Below are 24,979 nucleotides of genomic sequence, written 5' to 3'. Positions count from 1 at the left end.
GACTATGGGAATGCAATGATTTACATAAAATTCAAAATACATTTTTATAGCATCTTCAATGTAGCCACCATTTCAATGTAGCCACCTTCAATGCTGAATAAGTTCCCACCTGTTCTGACTCTTATTATTCAGTCCAAGTCATAATTTTCAAAAACTCTTTAACTTAATAAAATTTTAACACTTATATTTGTTAACTATGCATTAGACATGAACATGAACTAACAATACACAATACTTCTACAGCATCTAAGAATCTTCATATTATCTTCATAATTTCAGCATTTGCCAAGGCTTTTTTGTCATGAAAGAAACTTATGTTTCCACAATTATATTTTTGTCTACAAAACTTGGAAACACAGAAAAACATGAAATAAGCTAAAGTAAATAGATATTTCTTGACATGTTAATGTATAAAAAAATTGCATTAGCATATTTCATTCAAGATAAGTAGAGAATGTGTTGACTGTGTGAGTCATTTTCTTTTGATCCAAAATCCACACAAATAGAGGCCATCGCAGTTTCATTGCTCTCACAATCCTTAGAAAATATCTTCAAAGCGCTCCCCTCTCCTGACAGGAATCTAGTAATATTCAGATGAGGAGTTGGGGGATGAAAGGGCCGGTGAATAGACGAGCCCAGCTGATGTACTGACAGACTGCAGTTCTGACCAAGCTATAAATAGCAACAGACTTATGTTAGTAGTTATTTATAAAAACCAGTAGCCGAACATACTGAAGTACAAGGTGACTTGGAAACTCCTGGGAAGAAGTGCCAGAGAGATGCTAGGTGGAGCTGACGTATTTCATGAATAAGTCATAGCCAGCAAGTCATAATGTAGATACACATTTTCAGCTCCAACAACAAAAAATCTCATGCTTTTGTAGACCAAATGCCTTTGTGTGCAAACCCGATGTGAATTTCGATGTAGCAAACACCCACGTAGCTCAGATGTCAGCTTAATATTTTTTGTCCTGTTTCTGTTGTAGCCCACAGCAATAAAACACCTAGTTGCATGAGAGAAGACGACATAATTTAGCACATGTCTGCAAGCCCCGACTGCATTGACTCTTCGACATTGTTGAAAAAAACAAGAAACAATTCGCATAACATTCTTTTCAAACCGTACTGCAGAGTAAAAATCTAATTCTGTGCCCAAAAGCTCAGCGTTTGCTTGTATAGAATGGGATGAGTATTAAAACCTCTAAATGAAAGAAAAATCACGGATGAGATCTCTATAATATATCGATGATTTCTCCTATACATCGATGAGATTAAATGGAGAGCAAATTAGACTTTAGACAAATTCTCCAGCGTCTGCAAAAAAAAGTGTCTCCATTGGAAATTCAGAAGAGATCTTAACAATGTCACAAACTACTGAGCTCAGATTTTGAAGTCTTCAAAAGTCAATACTACTGAAGATTTCATTATGAATTCATCAACATTTCTTATCAAATGTACTTAAGTAAGTAATAGTTCAAAGAAAGTAAAATACTCTTGACAAAACTGGCAGTCAACATTTTTGTAGACGCCAAAAATGACAAAGTGTGAATTGGGCTGTCAATTAAACCCATGATTCCAGATCGTGATTTGCATGCGACTCCTGGCTTGTCCTTTGGCACCTTTTAGCACTCTGTACTTGAGCATGAGATTTGGGTTTGGTCCACGTGTTACCGTGCTCTGAGCTGAAACTCTCATTTGAGAAATCGTTCTCCCTTTGTCTGGGACAACTTCCATCCTTGCAGCTTATTTTTTTGTAAAAAACTGGTATTGGAATTTTTGTGGGTTTCCGGTCAGATCTGTGGTCACGTCGAGGTTGCACGCATGGTCTTAATTTCAGCTTGTAGATGGATGGCACCCTCTCTGGCTTCTTTAAGGGTCTTCTTTGCTTCAGCAAAGAAATCTTTTGCTTTTTTGGATATTCACTTGATGCTTTACCATGAGTCATTTTTCTCTCCACATCCATTGACACCTTCAAAAGTTCACCAGTGTCTTTCAAATCCATATTGGAGCCCAATGAGGAACAGGAACTGGTCATTGAAGGTTTGGAGACCTTAAGGTGAGATGAAGCAGTGTTGTCTTCCTTAACCTTTCCGTTGAGACCGGCAGGAAGAGTAGGTACCCACTTCTCTACTGGCGCGTCCTCCATTTTTCGCTGTGCACTAGAGAGTTCTGCAATGACTGCATCAAAACAAGCCTCTTGACCACTGTTGGGTTTGCGAGATGTGTATGAATGGAGACTTGGTGTCTGTTCATGATTTTCTAACTTTTTGGGGGATGACATTTTACAGATCTCTCCAGATCTCTGAGGAGTCTCAGCAAGGTTTTCATCCAAGCTGCTGTTGGTATCCGAGTCGATGCTTAACTGTTGCAGATTGGACAAGATTTCCTCCTCTAGGCTCTTGTAGAGAATGGCTTCCCGTGCAGGACTGAGCGGAGACGGAGTGTAGCGATAACCACTCTCTATCCCTCCCTTTTCGCCTTGTGTTTTGGATTTCAGAGAATCATTGACACTTCTATAAGAATTACTCAAGATGTTAATGTGAGAGGGTGGCACCATGTATGGCACCTGAAGGACCTGACTCTGTACCTTGACTGATCTGTTTCCTCTTTTCTCAAGTTTAGTTTTCTCATTTGCATTACGAAAACTATCTTCTGTGGATTTCTTAATCTGTGTTCTAGGCCTCATATGTTGTCCCTCTGATATGACACCTGTTAACCCTTTAGAGGGAGAAAATATCCGAATGAAACCTGGACTATTTTGAGTACATCCATTGTCCCCAGGCTCTTGAATGGTAATGTTTGGAGGTTTTGGAAGCCAGCTTTGTATTTCTAGGCTTGCACATTCTTTCCCATTTGAGAGTAGTTGTGGTTTATCCTGTGACTCTCGTCCTTTTACTCCAGTTGAGGAATTTTGTCTCAGTTTGGAGACAAAGTGTGACTTGGTCCAGGTTTGACCCAGGTTCTTCTCAGGGCCTTGTAGGGGTTGGTTCTGATTGTGGTTCCTCTGAAGTACCAGTGGAGTTTGAGGACGCTGTATCTCAGGCTGTGGTGTGGTAGGAAGGGGGGTTGCACGTGGGAGACTACTAGTGAGCCGGGGCGTTGGAGACGACCGTGTTGTCTCTCTTCCTTTTCTACTGGAGGAGTCTGTTATCCTGGTGTCTTTACTGTCAGTACAAGTGTGCATATGAGATGACGTACTTGGTCGCTCCCTTAATCTGGAAAAACACCCACACAGAGCCTTGTCAATAGTAAAATAACAATCACTAATGGTATCATGCATTTATAGTCACAGATCTCGATGAGTAAGCATCTGTATGGTGGGTTTTGAACTCAAGTGCATGTTTTTCGGATTTGGAGGGATTACATATTTTAAATTGACACTTCATGGACAGTTTACATAAAACAAACCATTCACAAGGTCACATAGAATCTACATCTGCAGAAATCTGTCACAATTTCTGCATGTATTGTGGCAATTCCAACCCATGGTCTGTTAAATTTCAACAGAAACAAACCTCAGGAACGACAAAGTCACACAACAGCAATGTGAAAGACTGAGATAATGCATAAAGGCATGAAAGTTGTGAAAAATATAGGCTTATTCAATTATATATTCATTTTTTACTGTTTGAAAAATACATTTGTGACAACATTCGTATTGTATTGCTGTTCATGAATCAAAACTTGTTTTATTAGCTCTTTTAATGATCTGCAAACGTTGCATATTTTTCGTTATTTTGACCAGTTCGTATTTTTATTCTGAATTTGGGAGAAATACTATTAGTAGTTTATAGAATGAAACTAAAATTATAATTTTACTCAATCACATACCTATAAATACCCTAGTAAATTCAGCAAAAAATATATATGGTTGTTGATGTACCTAGTTCATTGCAACATTTTTTTATGTGTTTAAATTGACAAAACGTTATTTAATAGGTTTAAGTTTTTTGTAAGTATTTGATAATAAGTGATATTTTTGATGGGACACAAGAAAAATCTCTGTGAGCAATGCCTCCCTAGCCCCTAGCACCCACCCCCTTAGACATGGCACTGCCTGGAACTCCAATAATTTGACAATTTGCACTTTATAACCAACGATTTAAACTACTACATAAACAGAACTGTCAAACGCGTCTTCAATGCTACAACAAGAGTGATTAACAAAGGTGATTTCTTACATTCCATTTACTTTATTACAGTACAGCACTTTTGTAGTTTATCTTTTTCTATGTGCAAAAATGCTCTTACTATGAAAATGACAGTATGCTCTTTATGTGCTATGCTTGGATAGCATGCTCAAATGTCACCTTCTCAAAAGCCTTTGTGTCTTTCTGGCTCTTGCACTCACACACACATACACACGATAGGACATTTAAGCCTTGTTTATGTTGGGTGTTGCTGAGCATTGTCTGAGTTTTAAAATCTCTTACACAAGAAATATATCTGTGAAATCCATAAGGGATTAGGTGGATTTCTGGCATCGTGATAGAAAGCTTTTCTATTCCAGCACGCTGATAAAAAATCTATTAGACAGTCGGATATCAACACTGGGTATTGACCACATACCCGTCAGAAATTGTTCATTTAAGATGCAAAAAAACAAAGCATTGCTTTTCTCGCACTGTGTGATATTCTGCAAATGCACTTACTTGTTAGGAGAGGGGCTGTTTCTTCGGCGGCTTGGCTGATGGTCAGGGTCGGGGGAGTAGGATGAGCGCGGTGGTGAGGGTCCTGCTCTTTGGGTTCTGTAGGGCGATGAAAGGGGCCACACAACTTGCTGAAGAGGAGACTGAGATCGGCTCAGCAGAAGAGTGGTCTGAGAACCACACTGGGCATCAGACTGGGGTGTAGTTAACCTCCCTTTAATCTCATGGACTGGAGTAGCCGGACGTTGTGTCAATTTATGGACTGTCATGTTTGTGTATATGCAAGAACGAAATAAAGAGGTCATGGTTTACCATCATCTTTTTCAAGAAAAAAGTCAAAAACATTTCATTTATTTTTTAAACACATAAAATAATCCAGGTTTTGAAAGATATACTGTAAGGGTGAGAACTATTTTGGAGAACTATCCCTTCAAATGTAGAAATATAGTTACATGAAATAACGCTGTTTTAACCAGAAAACATTACACATAGATGAATCAAATACATTTAAATATTTAAAAAATACCAAAAAGATCCTGAAAAATATAATGTAAAAGGTACAGAAATGATGAAGTAAAGTCTGTTTGTGTGCACATGTACGTACACAGAGAAGTGCAGCGACAGGGATCATGTTTGTCGAGATAGTGCTCCAGGGTGTCCCATCCTCCACCTACTCGCACCATAACATGATTCCTCAAGATCTACAAACACACATCTTAAATCAAGATTCATGGGCAAATAGTTAAAGACATATTTTAATTTACATTTATTCATTTGGCAGACGCTTTTATCCAAAGCGACTTACAAGTAGTTTTATACAGTGGCACATTACTGCAGAGCAATCAGGGGTAAGGTGCCTTGCTCAAGGGCCCTTCAGTCATGACCTGCTGGCACTGAGATTTGAACCGGCAACCTTCTGATATCAAAAAACCAACGCTCTAACCCCCAGGCCACAACTGACGTTAGCATTAATAATCATGATAGATCAACACATTCCACAAAATAAGAGTAGCACTAGGAAAATGCGAAAATGGTGTGTTATATACCCGCACAAATATGACAGTGTTGGAGTCTCCAACCCTGTATTTGCCCTCTGATAACTTCACCATGGGGAACTGGGAAGGGCAGGTGCATCGGCTTATCAGGAACTGAACCTGCGGGCACACAAACACAGAAATGTTATTTACGTCTACAATAATGTCTACAATATTATCTTAAGTATTCAGCTGTAGCCTGTCACTTTAAATACTCCGAAAATATTTTTATATAAAGACCCACAAAACATGTAAGGTTCTTGTATTTTGACCTATTCTTGAACATATGGGTAATATTTGAAGATAAGAGACAAACATTTTATTGGTATCAATTTGTGATCTTTTTGTTTTTAATATCTTTCAAGCATCCTCTATGCCATTTCCTTTTTAGCACTTTTTTTTTGTTTGCAGTATTATTTATCATATAATATAATAAATACAAATGTCCGATTCTTGTAAAAATCTCATTATGACTATAGATCTAAATCATTGTGTTTGGACACAATGTTCTAACATTTGAAATGAGCATGAATTATATTCAGTATAATAACATGTAGTATACATATTTTTCAATTAAAATATAGACTTTGAAATACAGTAATGAAAATAAGAAAGAAATTCTGTTATCATTTATTCGCCCTGTCGTTCCACTGAGATTCTGAAGATATTTAGAAAATGTCTCATTGATTTTGTCTCTATGCAATGAAACTCAATTGCAGCCAATGTAATTTGTTATATGTTCAAAATATATTCTTTCATGTTCTGCATAATAAAGTCATTAAGGTTAGAATTGTCATTTTGGGGTGAACTAGCCCTTTAAATCGTAGCCTTCAACACAATAGCACACATGCATATGATGCATAATATCATCTTTGGAGGATTCTTTTCGGTTTGCACCATTTCGTCCAGGTTCTGGCTATTTATTAAGCGCCTCTGAGGCTTGGGCCGGACGGTCTCCTCCATCTCCTCACGAATCTCTTCCTCTATCTCCTGCTCCAGCTGAATAAGGACCGGTGAAGCCATGCCAAACCGAGAAGCCCGTCTGGCCACCTCTAGAAGACACAGCACAAAATTCTTCTCGTTCTTACGCAGGACAAGGTCATCTGTCTCAAACATCAGCACGTCTGTGGTGGGATGTTAAATGAGAAAAGACATGTGGGTTAAGAAAAACTAAAGCATTATTGAACAAATGGTAACATCTAGTGGTGTGTTTAAGAGTTTCAAGCAAATCATTCCCTTCGAAACTCTGTTTTTGACCAGATCTCATTTGACAAATACCTGGAACACCCATCTCTTTTCGACACCAGTTGATGAAATTGGTCACATTGTCCCTAGCCAGGAATGTTGTTGGAAGGGCAGAGCTGACAAAAGTGACTCCAGAAGCGGGCATCTGCATCTCCGCGGGTCCGACCGTCTTCTGAAACTCATCCGCCACGCGCGTCACGTTATTGGCGTGCGCACAAAGCAGCGCACCTGTCTCCAGGACATCCAAAATATTATTGACGTGAATGTCGATGTTGTACGAGTCTCCCAGCCATTCTGCCAAGTCTTCTTTCATGGCATAGAGATAGTTTTCGCTTGATTTAAAAGGCTTGATGCTTTGGCTGGATGCATGCTCTATTCCAGACATGGTCAAATCAGTTTTAAACCATCTTATTGTTTTGTTAAACACTTCCAGAAAAGTCACTCTTCGTGTTGTAACTGACAACAGAAAGCTAGATTGTCTTCCAAACGATTTTTAAAGACGTTATATGTAAAGCGTAGTTTAAACATCAATAAACGACGAGACTGCATAGCATTGCAGTTTTGTATTGCAACGTTTCTGTGATTTCTAATGTTGTCAGGGTGTAGCGCGCGCCGAATCGTCCTTGGATACCAGATAGCGTCTTTTCCAAACACTCCAGTTAACCATTAACTGCCCACGTGTTATGACTAAGTGAATTTGTATTTAAAGAAACTATTTTTGTATGTATTATGTACTGTCATCCTTTCGAACTATAACATTTTAATTACTTATTGCTTTACATTTAGTCATTTAGCAGATGCTTTTATCCAAAGCGACTTACAAAGAGTTCTGGGAGCAATAAGCGATATGTCATACAAAGAGCAATAGTACATTAGTTGTACTATTGTTGAATAAAAACGTTCTTTGTGTACGCAGAGGGCAGATTGCTCTGTGCACTTTGGTTTTCTGAAGTCCACAACAATTTCCTTGGTTTTGCTGATGTTTAGGTCCAGATTATTGTAAGAGCACCATGTTGTGAAATGCTAAATCTCCTCCCTGTAAGCTGTCTCACTGTTGTCTGATATCAGCCCTGTTATGGTGGTATCATCAGTAAACTTGACAATGGTGCTTGTGGGATGAATGGGGGACCGTGAGTGATGTGAGAAGATGAGGGGGCTGAGAACACATCCCTGTGGAGTGCCAGTGTTCATGATGAGAGCGGATGATGTGAGGTTTCCCATCCTGACGTTCTGGGGTCTGTTACTCAGAAAAATCCAGTATCCATGTGAACAGAGAGCAGCCTAAGTCTAGGCTGTTTAGCTTTTAAACCAGTTTATGGGGAACAGCTGTTTTAAAGGCTGAACTGAAATCCACAAATAGCATGTCTCTGTATCTGTCTCTCCTCCTGGCTCTAATCGAGTAGGTGTGTATGTCGAATGGTCAGCCGGCACTTTGACCTTCTAGAATCTCTGACACACACATTCTCAAACACTTACGCTCAACACAACATTTACCGACCACTTTGTGCTGCTGGATTTAATGCGTATCATATTCCTCAGTGTCTGTGAGAACAAATAAAACAGCTAGTTCTGTTCTTTGATTCTGATTGGTTGAGATGTGTATGAAGTGAACAGTAGTATTTTGTTTAGATGTTTATTTTAAAACTGTTTATTTATTTTATAAAACCTTGTGAGGTATATGGAAAATTATGGTTTTATAAAGCAATATCCCCCATAAAGTCTTGGTTTACAACAAGTTTAGTTAAGTGGATTTATGTCTTGTGTCTAACAACACCTCTTAATATTTCTAAATTCACGGTTAACCACAGCTTCATAGGGATTATTTGTTGTTATAGCATCTGAAAAAAAATAAATGTGTTTATTTATATAATGTTTGAAAAGTTTGGTTAACATCTGCTTGGGGCAAACTCTCAGTCTGGGAGTTTGTGGCGTTCAGTCATACTTGCCCTTACTTATGTATGGACCTATGTTTGAACAAAGCAACCCTTTTAACAATTTTTATTGAAACAAATGAAATATTTTCATAGTTCATGGATATACAAGGAAAATACAACTTTTAGCCATTCATATCCATACACTTTACTAAGATTTACTTGTCAATCTCTTTTTGGTAATCAACTGATATTGTCCATTATGTCAAACAATAAATATGTTTATTTAAATCTAAAACTAAAGTCCAGCCTTATTTTTATGACCATATTCTCTTTACTTGCCAACTTAAATACATTTGTAATTTAATTCAAATCAAAGCAAACCAAATCTCTAACTCTGTTTATTTTTCTTCTTTCCCGAGGATCCCGGTCTTCTCTTTTTGTATTGATTACTGCCATCTCCCTCCCTGCGTCTGGTGAAGCTAGGCATTGGAGGCTCCATCTCTCCTGGCCGTCCCCCCCTGTCTGGCACATTTCCCATTAGCATCTGCAGGGCAATTCATAAAACAAACAAGTTTATTATACAGAAGTTTCTCCGGTCTCCTACAGTACTTTGACTGTGCATGTGCCATTCCCAATTGTTATATTTTATCTCCAATAATTGTATTTAATATAACAGCACTGGAATAGTTTACTACACAGAATTACAATTGTAGTCAATTGCCTCATGTTTTATTACTTTAATTACCAAGAAGATATAGAAATTAAAGTGATAGTTCACCAAAAAATGTAAATGCATTTACTCATTACTTGTCATTTCAAGCCTGTATGAGTTTCTTTCTTCCGCAGAACATACATAAATATTTTGACGAATGTTGCTTACTGGCATCCATTCACTTGCATTGGTTTTGTGTCGATACAATAGAAGTGAATGGGGGCCAACTTTCTCTAAAATATCTTATCTGTGTTCTGAGGAAGCAAGAAAGTGGGTGAACTATCCCTTTAATGTGGAGAATTGTGTTATTATTACTATAAGAAGTAAACTGTTGGTAAACCTTGTGAATGGCTGTTGAAGGTCCTGCTTTAACTGGTGAAATGCGAGACTGGTCCTCTCTGGCAGCCAACAGTGTAGCAATGGAAACAGAGGACTTGAGAGAGGGTGTGAAGGGTTGAATTGAAGAAAGAGCTTCATTCCGTTCCTTAGAAAAAGAGAGAAGGCATAATTACCAATATACAGAAGCAATCTACAATACGTGATTACAGGGTTGCCCATCGTAGTACCTTCCCCCTTTCTCCCCAAGCAAAGGACTGTAGTGTGACATGGAAACGCTTGATCATCATTTGGCGTCGGCACTCATAATCCTTACAGAGAGCTTTGTTGATCTCATGAAGCTGTTTCTGAGTGAAGCAATAACATTTATGTTTAACAGAGGAACTGTCACACATTCAAACAGGTGGTAAGACCCCAGAAGTATGGGTCAAGTCAGATGTGGTAGTTTGTGATACATACCCACTGCTCAGAGTTCAAATCGGTCTTTAGTAACGCCTCTGGCATTTTACCATCTGGAAAATCCGCCAGGCGTGATTCCACCTGAATAAATTATGGTTGAATTATACCACAGACGAAAGATTATGAATTCATTATAATTACAAAAAAGGTTTTACTAATGTTTTACATTTTTGGCTTATTACCTCTGCACAGGCATCACTTAGCTGGCAGGATTTCTTTAACCCAAGACTCTGAAACAGTTCTGTGACCTCTTCATTCACCTCTTTCCAATTAATTTTACATTCTGCTTGATTTATATTTTGATCCTCATCCTCATTGTCCGCTGTGAGATTTTCTTCTTTTCTTTGCTCTTTGACTTTTGACTCGCAGTTCTGTTCTGTTTCTTCTGGATGACTCTCTCTATACATTAACATACGGGCTGCCACCAACTCTGACACCAAGAACTCTGTCAATTGGAAGACAAACATGTGACAAGCGTCTTCACTCTTCTTTTAAATATTTGACTAGATATGCATTAAAAGTGTTCTATGCATGTTTCCTGTTGAGCGTAAACATTTTAAGAACAAGTTGAGTCAACTTACTGAGAACAACTTATTGAGTCAAGGCCCAGAGGAATGACAACAAAACACTACTATAAGAAGATTTGTTTTTGTAGTTTGTATAAAACCCATATTCACTGAAATTCTGTAGTTATTAATTTAGTTAAGTTAATATTTGCCCTTTTGCCAAATAATTTAGTTCAATTAATATGTTAAATCTTATAAAGTTTAGTGTCACCATTTAATTCAATGGTTTCATCTAACCTGAGTGGGGGATTAAAGGAGAATATTGCACATATATAATATTTGACAAAAAAGAAATGTTCAATAGTCAAATAGTCCTATTATCTATACACTGTTTAAATCATGCTTTAACATCATAAACAGTACATATAGCCGTTGTCTCAACTGTCTGAAGTGTTTTCAAAGCATTTAAGTCCTAAAAACGCTTACGTCAATACACACATGAGTAAAACGTGTGAACTTCTACCTGTGTCATATCTGCCAGGCATTTTTTACATTCTGCATTATATTGCAGCAAGGTAGAGGAAAGGCCAGGAGTTTTTTTTTTTTTAAATGGACAGACAATGAGGTAGGGATGAGGCTATAAAGTTGCAAAAGCGAATCTATCGTCGGGCTTAAACAGTCCGTCTCCAGCCAAAACAACCATACTGCAAAACAATAGAACCCTGCCCAAAACACAATAGAAAATATTTTGGATTTCTGGGTAAATGGGAATTGAATAGTGGTGTGGTATGTGATGGATTCTATTGATCGGATGTTAATACTACCCCGGGTGGTCCACAGCCAATTGTATTTTCAGCTCCATTTTCTTTTTACATTTTTTATTTACAAAAGTATTGAATATATTTCAATATGTATCATATAGTAATATACAGCAACATCTATTGTGATACCTCTCGTATCGCAATGGCCTTGCTTATACACAGCCCTACTTGTAAGTCTGTTTGGATAAAAACGCCTGCCAAATGAATAAATGTAAATGTAATACATGATATCACTTTTGTTCGCTAGGCCTACTGTTTATGCCAATAATACAAAAAATGCAAGGACTGAGATCATTGTTTATCTCCCTACCTTACCGGTTAATCTGAACATCAGAGGTGGGCTAAGATGCTCTGATGTAAGTGCATTTTGAGGACATGACATCCCCCTCAGCACCGCCCTCAACTCCCCAACCAGAACAGCTCCACCAATGCTCTGTGCTAAAACATACAAAAGTTTTAGGTCACATGCCAATAAGATGGTTTACACAGAAACACTTAACCATTGTTAGTGTAAAAAATGATAATGCAAGTTACCAGACAATTAATTCCATATATCGGTGCATAGGTGCATGGATACTTATATCAGTGCTTCAAAAATCATGTGAACTGAATACAAATTACTCAAAAACTCATGCCGATACACAAGTATGCACGACGCATTGTTCTCGCTTGGAATACGTTAACTTACCTGGCAGTGGCACATCAGGACAACTTGCTTTGACTTCCGAGACCAACCAGGAAATCAGTGGGCAAGGTAACTCGTCGTCACACTTACATTTCCTCAAACATTCATTGCTCTTATACCTGTACAATGTTAGAAACAATTAAATATATAAACGCCTTGTAGTAAACATCCTTAAAATAATGTTTATATCAGGCCAACTCACCCAAGAGCTTTAATTAAAGAAAGGATCCCAGCATCTCTCTCCATAGTAAATCTGACACGCGATTATTTATAAATCAACATCAGTTGAACTATTTCTGTACTTCCTCTTTCACTGCCTGAAAACACGAACCTTGAACGGAAACCAAAACAAGTCAAGCTCTGCAGACCGATCACAAGACGAAACGAATCGATCGAAATGCATGCCCGGCTCGATTGCTTTTCAATCGGGTTCTTCTGGTCCTAAATACACCCGGATCCAGAGTCAACCATTTTTAAACAATGAGATGGTTCAATGGATAAGAAGCTTCGTGGCTTTTATCGTGTATATCGACCCTCTTCAAAACATTCGCCTCGTTACAAATCAGCAAAACAGATCAAATGAACACATGCCATTGGCCCGGTGTGTTTTAGACTGACAGCAGCTTCAGCCAATAAGCGAGCGGGACCGGAAAGCGCTCGCGTCGTCTCTAGGCGGAGGAAGTAGTCAGCCACGGTCAGCCTCCATCTTCGATACAGCCGTTACGACAATTTGCTTGAGGGGGAAACTGAAAAAGGGTAAATATTTTGACTCCTGCAAACAAAAGCTATTATTTATGTTTAGCACGTAAAGTACATTCATATTGGAGATCTTTCGTTTACGCGCGAGTCGGGTGCATTTTACGCGCGCATTGCAGGACTCCATGGTTTGCTAGTTATCTCGGGTGCTAATTCAACCCTTTAGTTCGTGTGAAACCTGTCAGTTTATTGTTTACATTGAAAAGGGTCGAGGCAGGGTGTGCGTATTGCTATATTAAACGTGCTAAAGCCAAAACAATCCTAATATTTAGTGAAATATTCATATTTTTGCAGAAAAACGACCACCGCTAGCTAACTAGCTAGTTTGCGGGCTAACGTTAGCCGGAGTGAAGATGATCCGTTGAGCGCGTACAGTAACCAATCAATGACTCGCGTCTGTTTACGCTGTTTGTTTTAAAGGAATACAGTTGGGAAACTGCTATTGGAGGTGCATGAACCATGAGCGGGCTCAATGTTAAAAAGCTCAAAGTGAATGAGCTAAAAGACGAGCTTCAGCGTCGAGGCCTGGACACTCGCGGATTGAAGGCGGATCTGGTGGACCGGTTGCAGGCAGCGCTGGAGGCCGAGGCTGCTGGTTCGGATGCCCCCGGCGAGCAGGAACAAGAGTACGAGGACGAAGGTAACGCATGCAGTGAAACTTTTTGACTAGATAACTTTCAGGGCTCTAGTCCTGCATTTCACAATAGTGCCACTAAGTTACACAGTTGTTGGTACCGTCGTTGGGATACTTCAACCAAAAATGAGAATTCCGTCATCATTTACTCACCTTCGAGTTGTTCCAAATCTGTATACATTTCTTTGTTCTGACACTCAGAAAGATATTTGGAGGAATGCTTAAAACCAGACAGATTTTGCCTCCACATTGACTAACATTGTGGGAAAACATACAATGGTAGTCAAAGAATTGTTTCTGGCCGACATTGTTCAAAATCTCTACTTTTGTGTTAAACAGAACAAAAAAATGATTATATATTTTTCCTTATAATGGGAGTCAATCTGTTTGGTTATAAGCATTCTTCCAAATATCTCTCGGTGTTCATCAGAAAAAAGAGATTCATATAGATTTGGAACAACTCTAAGGTGCTCCAAACACGTTGGATACATTAACAAATCAATGAAAAATTTATAAAAATTGTTTGTGATACAGTGATGATTGATTTTATTGCTTATACGTAAACTCTCTTTTAACACAAAGTGTAAAGTTTAAAAAAAGAACATCTTTAACAATGAACGCTACTCTATCTTTACACCTCATATAAGCAGAACACAATTCCTTTAATATCAGTGAGTGTTCTAGGCCCGTCCTTTGTTGTTTGATGAACCCTATGCTGCTGCCCCTTTAGGACAGAGTATACAGATCTTAAACTGTGACACGTGTTTTGTTTCAGTTCATGAACAAGACTACTTTTAAATGGATCCTTGCTAATATGCGACGTTATTTTGGGTTAGTGTCCGTTTCAGAGTAAAAAGATGTGAAGGAGAACTCAGTTTAGCAGTTTCGGCTCTTCATAGCGTGCATGTTTAAACACATGTTTTCTGCATTAGCCTCACACGGCGTGCAATACACGCAACACAATTTCGTCAGGAAAGATCGTTGGTTTTGACCTGTCAAATACGTTATTGCAAATAAATATTTGCTATAACAGATATGTACGTGGTAAAAGGCAACTTGACTCATAACCACAGGGGTCTTTTCCAGCATGGAAAACAAGTCATAAAAACGACATACACTCTTATTTGTATATCGTCAGTTTTGTGTTATTATTTACAGATAAATGTAAAAAATTTGAATTTTACTGTTTTACAGATTTTTATGTATTCTTTGAAATGCGTTCAAAAACGGCAAAATTACAGCAAAACAACTTTTTTTAAACAAGGTTTATTTGTTTACAGTTTATTTTTGAAAAACGGTCAAAAACTATAAAATTAGAGAGCAAGACAACACATTTACCAAGAAATTGATGAAAACAACGTAATATATATTAGAGGTCGACTGATTGATTCGACTGATCAACAGGCAGGTGCATCGGTAAGCAGCCTAGTGTTGTTGTGCCTTTTGCGGCAAAAATATTTTCACCGGCATTACACTTAACATCCGCGAGACACGCTGAGTTGTTGTTTCCTCTCGTTTGCGCATTATGTCCTTAGGCGGTCTTTTGTGGCTGATTAAACTCATTCGACCCCAAGAGCGTCTACTTTTCTGTCAGGCTTTCTACTGTCCTACAAAATAGAAAAAGGCTAAAAGCTAAATATAACTAAAAACGCAGTTATGAGCAGTAGGCTGTATAATATGAGAGATTTTTATTTATTTAAATTTTCACTTAAATTATGACCGTTTGATTAATAGCAGTGTCTGCCACCAACCATAAACCAAAAGCATGCTTCTGCTTCACAACAGTTTTCTGAAGGTGCTTAAAACTTTTGAGCAATGTATTATTACTATGAATTAGACCGCTATCTTGTACCCTGCAATAAACACTTACTCAATCTTTCTCAAGTGCACCGATTTGAAGAGACGTGTTTTCTATAAATGTTTAATTTGACCAATATTCTGTATCACTTAATTATATTTTATGAGATCAAGATGAAAAAAAGAAAACCGGCAAAACATATCGGCCAGCGGATGGCCTGATTTCTAAAGATATGCATCAGGCAGAGAAAAACCCATATCGTTAGACCTCTAATATTTATCCTATACCTTTACAGGGGAAAATATATTTTATGGTGTATTTCTGTTTTTCCAGTTTACAGAAAATGTCATTTTTTTACAGAATTGTTTTTGCAGTGTAATTTTTTAGATGATCACAAGTAACTGTAAAATCCATCTGCTTGGATTAATCAATTTAATGTTTTTAGTAATTAAAAAAAAAGTTTTTTAATCATGCTCTATTTTGCAGGAGGGGAGCAAGATTCTGGAGAAGATTCCAAGGCACAGTTTGACGATGGAAACAGCACAGACCTCTTCCAGGATGATAATCAGGGAGACGAGAATAACAGAGGCAACGAAGACAGCACTGAGACCCCGATCCCTGGTTTTGAAACAAGTGATTATACAGCAGATGATGATCAGGGTTTTGGCCAGGATGACTGTCAGGAGCCTGAGGTCCAGCAGTCCGAACCGACCATGGACCAGAAGGATGAGATAAACCAGGGCTATGAAGAAGCCCATTTTAAACAGGAGCCACAGGCAGAGCAGAAGTTTGAGGACTCCGCTTCACACCAGATGCCAGAGGAAGACTCGAGTCAACGTAACCAGCAGGAACAATCAGGTGAGGCCAACTGCTTACATGAAATCTTGGGCAAATGTCCAACTTGACCAAGCATCATATTTTCTCATTGCAGTGTGCTGTGCATATTCAAATAATATGGACAGATGTTTTTTTATGAAAATGTTGATAGTGGTCAGCACAGTTAATGGTTTGCGTAATTTTGCTGGTGATCGTGGCAATTCATCAATGATGAAGAATAATTTTTACACAATTTCACAACTTAGAAACTCTAAACCTTAGAAACTTGTTGACGTGTTTGTGCCACCCCATTATTTACGTCATTCAGTGAATTGGCGTCTAAAACGACACACAGAATGGTGTACACAAAAAAAGGCATCACAAAACTCAAATAAGATGCCTGTTGTTAAAATGACTTAATTGCACTGCCTCTAAATTTTATTCAGTGTGAAAAATCTAGGTTAGGTTTTGCATTTGCGTATGCAAAATGTGATGTTGATCTGTGGTACACCTATAAAAATATTTTCAGAGGGTTTAGAGGTCAAGACGGAAGAAGATCTTCCACAGCAGGGTGAACAAGCCAGTGAATGGCCTGAAGGAGAGGCACAAGTCAAAACAGAAGATGACAAGTACATGTCGTACAGTCGCAAGAGGTCATATGATGACAGCAGAGGGTATGGTTACTACGAGCAACGTGATGACAGGAGGTAAATTATGCCTACACTAGAGGGATACTTCACCCAAAAACAGAACAAATAAATGTATACAGATTTTTGGGTGAATTATCCCTTTAATTGAATTTGCATATGTTGCTCAGGCTCATAGTTTTCTATGATGTGTTATAGGGGGAGATCACCACAGCCTCCAGCCGAGGATGAGGAAGAGGACATTGATGATAAGCTTGTGGTAATTGACACCTGTGAGTAAAACTTAGGAGACCTTTTTAAGTAGAAACACTTGTAACCCAGTGTCAACCACATTATTCAAAATCTGTTTCTGTTTGTCATCAGATAATTGTGACCTGCACTTTAAGGTGGCTCGTGACAGGTACAGCGGGTACCCTCTGACCATTGAGGGGTTTGCCTTCCTGTGGTCAGGTGCTCGAGCCACCTATGGTGTCGCCAAAGGCCGTGTATGCTTTGAACTGAAGGTGATAAGACCACTTAATATTAATGTTGGATCATATTTTTGTTAATTTGTCTCAGACATCACAAATGTGTCTTTTGTTATGTCATGCTTAGATAAACGAGGAAATTTCAGTAAAACACCTTCCTACCAGCGAGCCTGATCCTCATGTGGTGAGATTAGGATGGTCCTTGGATTCATGCAGCACTCAGCTCGGTAAGTTACCAGGTTTACGTTAAATCTGTTTTCCTTTAGAAAATGTGGCGCTTTTTTTATAACAAGGTGTCAGGTTGTTATTCATTGATATGCATTATCATTGCATTAAAACAGCTTCTCGTTTTATATTACAGGTGAAGAACCGTTTTCTTTTGGATACGGTGGAACTGGCAAGAAATCTGCCAACTGTAAATTTGAGGACTATGGGGAGAAGTTTGGTGAAAATGATGTCCTTGGTTGCTACATTGTAAATATTTTCTTTCTATCGCATACAACATATCTTATGAAGGCCCTAAAAGTACTATTAACAATGTCTAATTTCATTGTTCTACTGGGATTTTTTGTAGGACTTCGAAAGCAGTGAGGAGGTGGACATCACATTCTCCAAGAATGGCAAATTGCTGGGCTCCTGTTATCGTGTCACTCAAGAAGAGCTTGCTGGTCGTCCTCTCTTCCCACATGTATTGGTGAAGAACTGTGCTGTGGAATTCAACTTTGGACAGAAGGAGCCTTTCTTCCCCCAGCCAGAGGGCTTCACTTTCCTTCACGATGTCCCGCTGGCAGACCGAGTCCGAGGCACAGTGGGTCCTGCCACTAAAGCTGAATGCGAGGTTTGTGCTGGATGTGGATGCTAATTCAAATGTTTGCAGGATTGAACAGTACTTTTTGCAATAATGGAGTTTATAAAGCAGTAGGTCAGTGAAGATGTAAGTCAGGCTTTTGGTGTATTTTTCTCAGATCCTGATGATGGTTGGTCTTCCTGGAAGTGGAAAAACCACCTGGGCCTCAAAACATGCAGAAGAGAACCCAGAAAAGAAATACAACATCTTGGGCACAAATGCTATCATGGATAAGATGAAGGTATGGCTGGTTGATATGTTCCCGGTGGTGTCAGCATATATGATGTAGGACTGGGACAATATATTGCAATTCACACTAATTATACCTGTCTAGGGCGATTCTGAAATCGTAAAAGGCTTCGGTTCTGTGTTTTATGCACAGCTCTTCCGTGAACTATGGCCCTTTGATTAGTAAAAGCACTGCTCAATCTAAAATCAATTCAGTTGCATCTGAAAAGCAACACTTGTCAAACATCATCATTATACCTCAACTTTATTATAATGAAAATACCTGAAAAGGTTTGAAGAACAGCCATAGAATATGCCCATTGGCATTTCCTCGAATGTAAATGGTATTGGCTGTATTTAAAGTTTCTACACGAGAGCGCCCTCTGGCTTTCGGATGTGGTGGCATTTAACTGTAATTCATTGAGAAACTGAGAATAAAAATCGCTCAATATATCGTCACAGCCCTAGTCGAAGCAACCTTTTTTCCATATTTTTATCAGGTCATGGGACTCCGCCGCCAACGTAACTACGCCGGGCGATGGGACATACTCATTCAACAGTCTACACAGTGTCTCAACAGGCTAATCCAGATCGCTGCCCGGAAGAAGCGCAACTACATCCTTGACCAGGTACTGCTATACTTGCCTGCCCCTGAGCTGTCCTCGCTGCTCAACCCAATCCCCCAAATCCATTGCTGTTCATTAATGTACTTCTGCTCTTTCTGTAGCCTAGCCTAAAGCATTGGTTAGCCTGTGGTGCTCCTAAAGACTTGTTTTTCTTTGTCCTGAACATGATGCTTATATGTTTTGTGTTGCTTAAACCCTACAAGAGCAAACAGGGAAAGAATTCAGTATAGTATGTTGTCGTAATGAATATTTTTGACTTTGTCATGTATGCTTTGTTGTAAAGAGATCTTTGCCACACTGTACAAGTAGTCCATGTCATTAGTAAGATGTTGAAAAACAAGTAATCACTGCCTGGTGAGTAAGAAAACGCCTTCTGTTGCTATGGTAATTGTAAAGAAAGAGAACTTTTATTTAGATTAACTTGGAACTTTACTTGAATGTTGTGTTTAAAAATGAATGGCAGGTAAGTGAAAAAACTAACCTGCTTGAAGTTTGCAGGTGGACTGTTTTGAGAGGTTGTATGGTAAGTAAGGTCAGAGGACTAATAGTTCAATAGGAGATTGTGAGTATGTGCCGGTAGGTGCTACATGTTTGTCTGTGTCGGGCACGCTGGTCGCTTGAACACTGGGTAAGTGAAGGTAAGGAAGGGGACCCAGGAAGAGCAGGAAAGAGTTTTATGCATGCGTTTTAGTTGTTTGCCTTTCTCCCGATTGGAGTTAAATGAATTCAGTTTACATCGCAATGTTGATCTGTGAACTAAGAAACCGCTGATGTAGAGGAAGTTACACATCACAAACAGTTTATGTTGTAGGAGCGATCAATGGTTGTTTTCTGTGATCCTTGAAAACTGTTTAAATGTAAAGAAAAAAAATTGCAATGTAATTGAATGCAATATCTTAAAAAAGGCTTTTCTTAGCAGTGACACAATTTTACCATTTCTTAACAAGAATCAAAGCCTTTAAAAAAAGCTTTGTAAGTTAAAACCTAGTAGCTTTAGAAAGTTGAAATGGTCCCCTACATTAAGTGACAGTCATAAAGCACAACTGTTTGCCTCCTGAGTCCACGGTAAGTCACTTGGGGTTGTGAGAGACAACCGCTAGCTATTCCAGAGCAGTAACTATAGACATGAAAAAATTCTCACTTTCATCGTTGCAGGAATCCAATTCCCCTCCTTCGGAACGCAAAGGCGTAACAAAAGCAAATAATGAACAGCTTCTACTTTTTTCTTGTCACCATTGCTAGACAAATGTTTATGGATCAGCCCAGAGACGAAAAATGCGTCCTTTTGAAGGTTTTCAACGCAAGGCTATTGTAATTTGTCCCACGGATGAGGATTTAAAAGAGCGAACGTTAAAGCGAACTGATGAGGAAGGGAAGGATGTTCCCGATCATGCTGTGTTAGAAATGAAAGGTAGGAATGCCATGGATAACCAAAACAATGTACAACAACTACACACCAGATCTGCTTTTGCTGTTTGTTTTTTTATTTATTTAAGACTTGGAAGAACCCACCCGTCCCTCCTTCTGTTAAAACTATTTTGCCAGATAAAAGAGCCCCCCTTTTCACTTCCCTTTACCCAGTTAACCACATTTTCTTGCATCATCTTTCATGCCATTTCCGACCACTGTCACCAGCTCAGATAATCAGGACTGAGGAAGAGATTGGCTCGTGCCCTCTAATTCAAGCAACCAAGCAGTTTGTATTGGGTTTACTATTAAACGTTGAATAAATAATTGGATGTCTGTCCTCAAATGCTACGTAATATAAAGAGACATCTTTTATCTTAACACTCTTTTTCTGGCAACTGTTTTTAGTTTTCATTCCCTGTGACTCCCCCGTACATTGTCTACATATTCTGACTCTGAGACAAGTGTTCCCTTAAACACCTAAGGCAATGTTTGTCCTAGAGCGTGTTAACTTAATCACCACATGCTCCAATTCTCTTTCTCTCTCTGTCCCCTTGTTCTGTCCTTCCCCTGTTTTTCTGTCACCATTGTACGGTGCTGATAATGATTTTCTTTGTCTTTTGTCCGTGCGGCTGTTCTGTCCCTCATTGCGTGCCTCTGCTCCTGAAGCAAACTTTGTGCTGCCCGACGCCGGCGAGTTCCTGGACGATGTGAAATTCATCGAGCTGGAACAGGAAGAAGCGGACGCTCTCATCAAGCAGTACAACGAAGAAGGTCGCAAAGCTGGCCCTCCGCCGGAGAAGCGCTTCGATAACCGCCAAGGTGGCTTCCGCGGACGCGGTAACTTCCAGCGCTATGAGAATCGTGGCGGGGCTCAGGGCGGTAGAGGTGGTTACCAGAATCGGGGTGGCCAGGGAGGTGCAGGCTTCCGAGGAGGTAACATAGTGAATCTCATTGAGATTCTCATTGGTTCATTTTAAGATTGTTGATGTATAGGTAGCTGTTGTCATTTTGTTGAAAATTAGTCATCTTATTCCTCAGGATATAATCGTGGAGGCTACAATCAGAATCGCTGGGGAAATAATTATAGAGATGGAGGCTCAGGCGGCCGTGGAGGATACAACCGCAACCAGCAGTCTGGAGGCAGCAGCTACTCCCACAACCGCCAGGGATCCTACAGCAAGAGTGGTAGTGGAAGTGGAAGCAATGGAGGCTACAGCCAGTCTCAGGTATGGTGACGTAAATATCTCCTTTAGGTGTCTGCTACAGTTAAGAATTACACTAGCACTAGTTGTCTTTTTTTACCGGACTTGTCTAATACAATTTCCATGTTGTTCATTCCACCGTTTTTCTTTTTTGTAGCCTCAGTCTTACAACCAAGGCTACAACCAAGGCTATAACCAGGGCAACTATAACCAAGGTTATAACTACGGAAGCTACAGTCAGTATCCAGGATACAGCCAGAGCTACAGTCAAGCCCCAGCAACCACAGGACAGACTTACAACCAGCAGCCGCAGACGCAGCAAAGCTATAATCAACAGTATCAACAGGTGAGTTTCTCAGTCCACCGGAGTCGCGTTGTATTGGAGATCAATAGTCAAATTTAAAAGATTGAATGACAACAGTCTGCAGTCAATTCGATTTGAATGCGCTTGTGGTACAGTATGCACATGTTCAGAACGACAATTAAATTTACTTAAATTTTATTTAAAATGCTTGTCTTAGTGTGTTATGGAAACAGTTTGTTAGATTTGACCTTGGCCTGCCCTGGGGGTGTCACGATATTCCAGTGTTGACAATAATTGAGATTATTAATAAATGTGATTATTGATGTCATGTTAGTGCTACACCTGATAATGTCCTAAAAGTGACGCAGTATCAGGGACAGAATAAAATCCAATGTGTAAATGTCACAAAGGTGTTTGCTTCCGTCATATGATCCGCCATATACTTGCATTCCATAGGTGTTTTCTTCAGTATACGTTATATCTGAAACGCATGACTTTTCTGGTAACATTTTAGCAATATTGATGTATTTTTATGATTTTTTTTAGTATGCTCAGCAGTGGCAGCAGTACTACCAGAACCAGAGCCAGTGGAATCAGTACTATAATCAATATGGCAACTACGGCAGTTACAACCAGCAAAATACCCAAGGCGGTCAGGGCGCCCAGGGAACGCAGTAGTAGCATCGCAGCCCTTTTGGCTCATTCCCTAAGCAGCATTCCTCACCCTGTTCTGCTTTTCATTTTTTGTGAACCCTTCCCCAGTACCTAGTCTTCCCCATCTTTGCCTGCTCTCTGTAAACGTTTATTCTTTCCCTATTTATGCCAACCTTAAAGGTAACCACTTCTTCGGTGTTCTGAGTTGTGGTGGCAGTTATCCTATTTTTGCTTCTCTACTAAATATTTGTTTACATGCAACTTGATCTTTGACATTTTTTTCTCTGTGTACTTGTAGATGAGAAGTTTGGCATTTGAAATTAGTAATGTGTGGTCTAGTCCGCTCCAAACAGCCAACATGCTGTGTTGTGCTCGAATAGGAGCAGGATGAATATTTTGATCAGGCTGTGCACGATTTGATTCACATCTGATGTATAGAGACAGGGTGTTTCTGTGTTCCAGTAGTTTTACCACTGATTTTATTTTTCTATTAAGATTAAAGAACCACATTTTGCAGTTGATGGTTATGGGTATTGTTCTATGATCATACGCCTGTATTTACTCATCCATTTAAGAACACATAACGCTTTTGTCTATGTAAATCATATTGGAAATTTTAATGGCCTAAATCTTGAATAACAAATCTTGAACATCAGATAACATGTCTCGGACCTGTTGAGGTTATAGTTTTCCTTTTTTTATACCATTTTTAAAATGACTCTGATTGGTCTGATCTGTTCCTATGTTGCAAATTAGTAATGATCAAAACTAGCTCCTTGTGTGGATATGTTTTTACCTTGTGTCATGTCTGTAAAGCAGTGTCTGCATATGGTTTTGTCAAATCAAAACTCATTATTTTGTATTTGAGAATATAATCTGAAGAACAGATTCTGTGTTGTGTACTTTTTTATATAAAATGTTTGTTTTTGTATACAGTTTGGTCCATAAATATTTGGACACAGGCACATTTGTTATTTTAGCTGTGTACCAAAACGTATTGAAGTTGAATATTGTCTAAAAGTGGACACACTCGGTTTTATATAGTTTATTCACATCCAGATTACTTGAAGGTTCTAGGAATTACATAAAGCTGTTTTATTCACAGGTATGGGCTTTTCCTTAAATAATGGCTGCGTAAATGAAGCATGTTAAAGGGGTAGGTTAGCTGATCCTTAACTTTCGGTTCCAAAACTCACTCTCTGAAGATGACCTGTTCCAGGGTTAGTTAATTTCAAGGAAATAATCCGTGGAAGCAGAATTATGAAGCCTATCATATATTATAATTTCACAGTTTTACTGTCATTACATTTTCGTTCCCATCCATTGAGCATTGACAACTTAATTTATGCTAATTTTACCCTTTTAAAAGTAATCTTTAAATAAAATAATGTAAGCTGTTCTATATGTGTTTACATTCAAATTTACAGTATTCAATCTCCAAATATGATTGGATGCATAAATAGAATGCACACTTTACAATTTATGAAGAATTTGCATCTCTGCTCTTCCCCACTAACAATACAGTATTTGACGCATCGCAGGATAGCTGTGGTGTATTGGTTAGAGTGAAAGATTTATAACCAAAAAGTTTGCACGTTTTATTCCCAGCCTGGCAGGCCTGATTCCCAGGATAAGTTTAATTCTAGGTTATCTCCTATGGCATAGTGTTTAAAGATAACATGTAACTTATACAGAGTGTCTTTCCATCTCCTTTTTTAAAGCCCAAGTGGTGTAACTTATTCATTCATTAATACAGTCATTCATGGGACACATTTTGATCACACAGAGAAAATCTCAGTGACTAATATGTCATGTGTGCTTTTCTAGAGGATCCTGATCAAGAGGCTGCATTCATTCATAGGGATGTTCTTTGATTTCAAGAGAGCAATTTAGTAGCTGAGTGGAATTTGGTCATTTTCCTGTTTATTTTTATTAAAACTTTAACATTTTTCTGTACAGCGAATTAGATATATCAAAACATATCTCTTACATCAAAAACATGAGCGATCAAGTTTGTATTACATCAGAACATATTGTTTCCTATGGATGATGAGAAATGACTTAATATAGTGTACAAATAAACTGCATGAATAAAGAAATGAAAAAATACAGACGTAAATGCAGAGGTAAAGGAAATAAACTATTCATGTAGACGTGTCGTCAACTTTATTTATATAGCGCTTTTTACAATTTCCATTGTTACAAAGCAGCTGTACGAAAACACAACACAACACGCACCAACACACACAGACAGACACCCACAGGGCCA

General features: G+C 38.8%; 3 protein-coding genes across 3 annotated transcripts; 1 reads left to right on the top strand and 2 right to left on the bottom strand.

Moving 5' to 3' along the window:
* Positions 1–1,561: 1,561 nt before the first annotated feature.
* gas2l2 (growth arrest specific 2 like 2) lies at positions 1,562–7,560 on the bottom strand (the record flags this gene model as incomplete). Its single annotated transcript, XM_079450302.1, has 6 exons — positions 6,962–7,560; positions 6,581–6,807; positions 5,696–5,803; positions 5,254–5,350; positions 4,653–4,911; positions 1,562–3,215 (listed from the first exon to the last, which is right to left on the bottom strand). Exons 1-6 carry the CDS (start codon positions 7,311–7,313, stop codon positions 1,562–1,564), a joined length of 2,697 nt encoding a protein of 898 aa, XP_079306428.1. The 5' UTR covers positions 7,314–7,560.
* A 1,243-nt stretch (positions 7,561–8,803) lies between these two features.
* LOC306911383 (protein FAM98B) lies at positions 8,804–12,926 on the bottom strand. Its single transcript, XM_079486683.1, has 8 exons — positions 12,524–12,926; positions 12,325–12,440; positions 11,952–12,074; positions 10,492–10,754; positions 10,310–10,390; positions 10,081–10,197; positions 9,855–9,998; positions 8,804–9,346 (listed from the first exon to the last, which is right to left on the bottom strand). Exons 1-8 carry the CDS (start codon positions 12,565–12,567, stop codon positions 9,191–9,193), a joined length of 1,044 nt encoding a protein of 347 aa, XP_079342809.1. The 5' UTR covers positions 12,568–12,926; the 3' UTR covers positions 8,804–9,190.
* hnrnpul1l (heterogeneous nuclear ribonucleoprotein U-like 1 like) lies at positions 12,869–23,598 on the top strand. Its single transcript, XM_079486671.1, has 16 exons — positions 12,869–13,077; positions 13,498–13,717; positions 15,996–16,367; positions 16,855–17,032; positions 17,171–17,244; positions 17,336–17,475; positions 17,567–17,666; positions 17,801–17,913; positions 18,014–18,277; positions 18,405–18,527; positions 19,015–19,143; positions 20,383–20,551; positions 21,217–21,483; positions 21,589–21,776; positions 21,910–22,098; positions 22,603–23,598. Exons 2-16 carry the CDS (start codon positions 13,537–13,539, stop codon positions 22,732–22,734), a joined length of 2,619 nt encoding a protein of 872 aa, XP_079342797.1. The 5' UTR covers positions 12,869–13,077; positions 13,498–13,536; the 3' UTR covers positions 22,735–23,598.
* Positions 23,599–24,979: the final 1,381 nt, after the last annotated feature.

This window comes from Barbatula barbatula, assembly GCF_947034865.1.
Source record: "Barbatula barbatula genome assembly, chromosome: 2".
NCBI classification, from domain to species: domain Eukaryota; kingdom Metazoa; phylum Chordata; class Actinopteri; order Cypriniformes; family Nemacheilidae; genus Barbatula; species Barbatula barbatula.
The sequence above is the reverse complement of the archived record's forward strand: the minus strand, read 5'-3'. Positions and strand labels throughout refer to the sequence as shown.

Bases quoted from the DNA above. Each gene is read 5' to 3' on its own strand.
- hnrnpul1l (XM_079486671.1), top strand. From the start codon at position 13,537: ATGAGCGGGCTCAATGTTAAAAAGCTCAAAGTGAATGAGCTAAAAGAC. The intron at 17,033-17,170 runs GTAAATTATGCC...GATGTGTTATAG, and splicing joins GAGCAACGTGATGACAGGAG to GGGGAGATCACCACAGCCTC. The intron at 18,528-19,014 runs GTATGGCTGGTT...TATTTTTATCAG, and splicing joins CTATCATGGATAAGATGAAG to GTCATGGGACTCCGCCGCCA.
- LOC306911383 (XM_079486683.1), bottom strand. From the start codon at position 12,567: ATGGAGAGAGATGCTGGGATCCTTTCTTTAATTAAAGCTCTTGG. The intron at 10,198-10,309 runs GTATGTATCACA...TGCTTCACTCAG, and splicing joins ATTTGAACTCTGAGCAGTGG to AAACAGCTTCATGAGATCAA. The intron at 9,999-10,080 runs GTACTACGATGG...TCTTTTTCTAAG, and splicing joins CTTGGGGAGAAAGGGGGAAG to GAACGGAATGAAGCTCTTTC.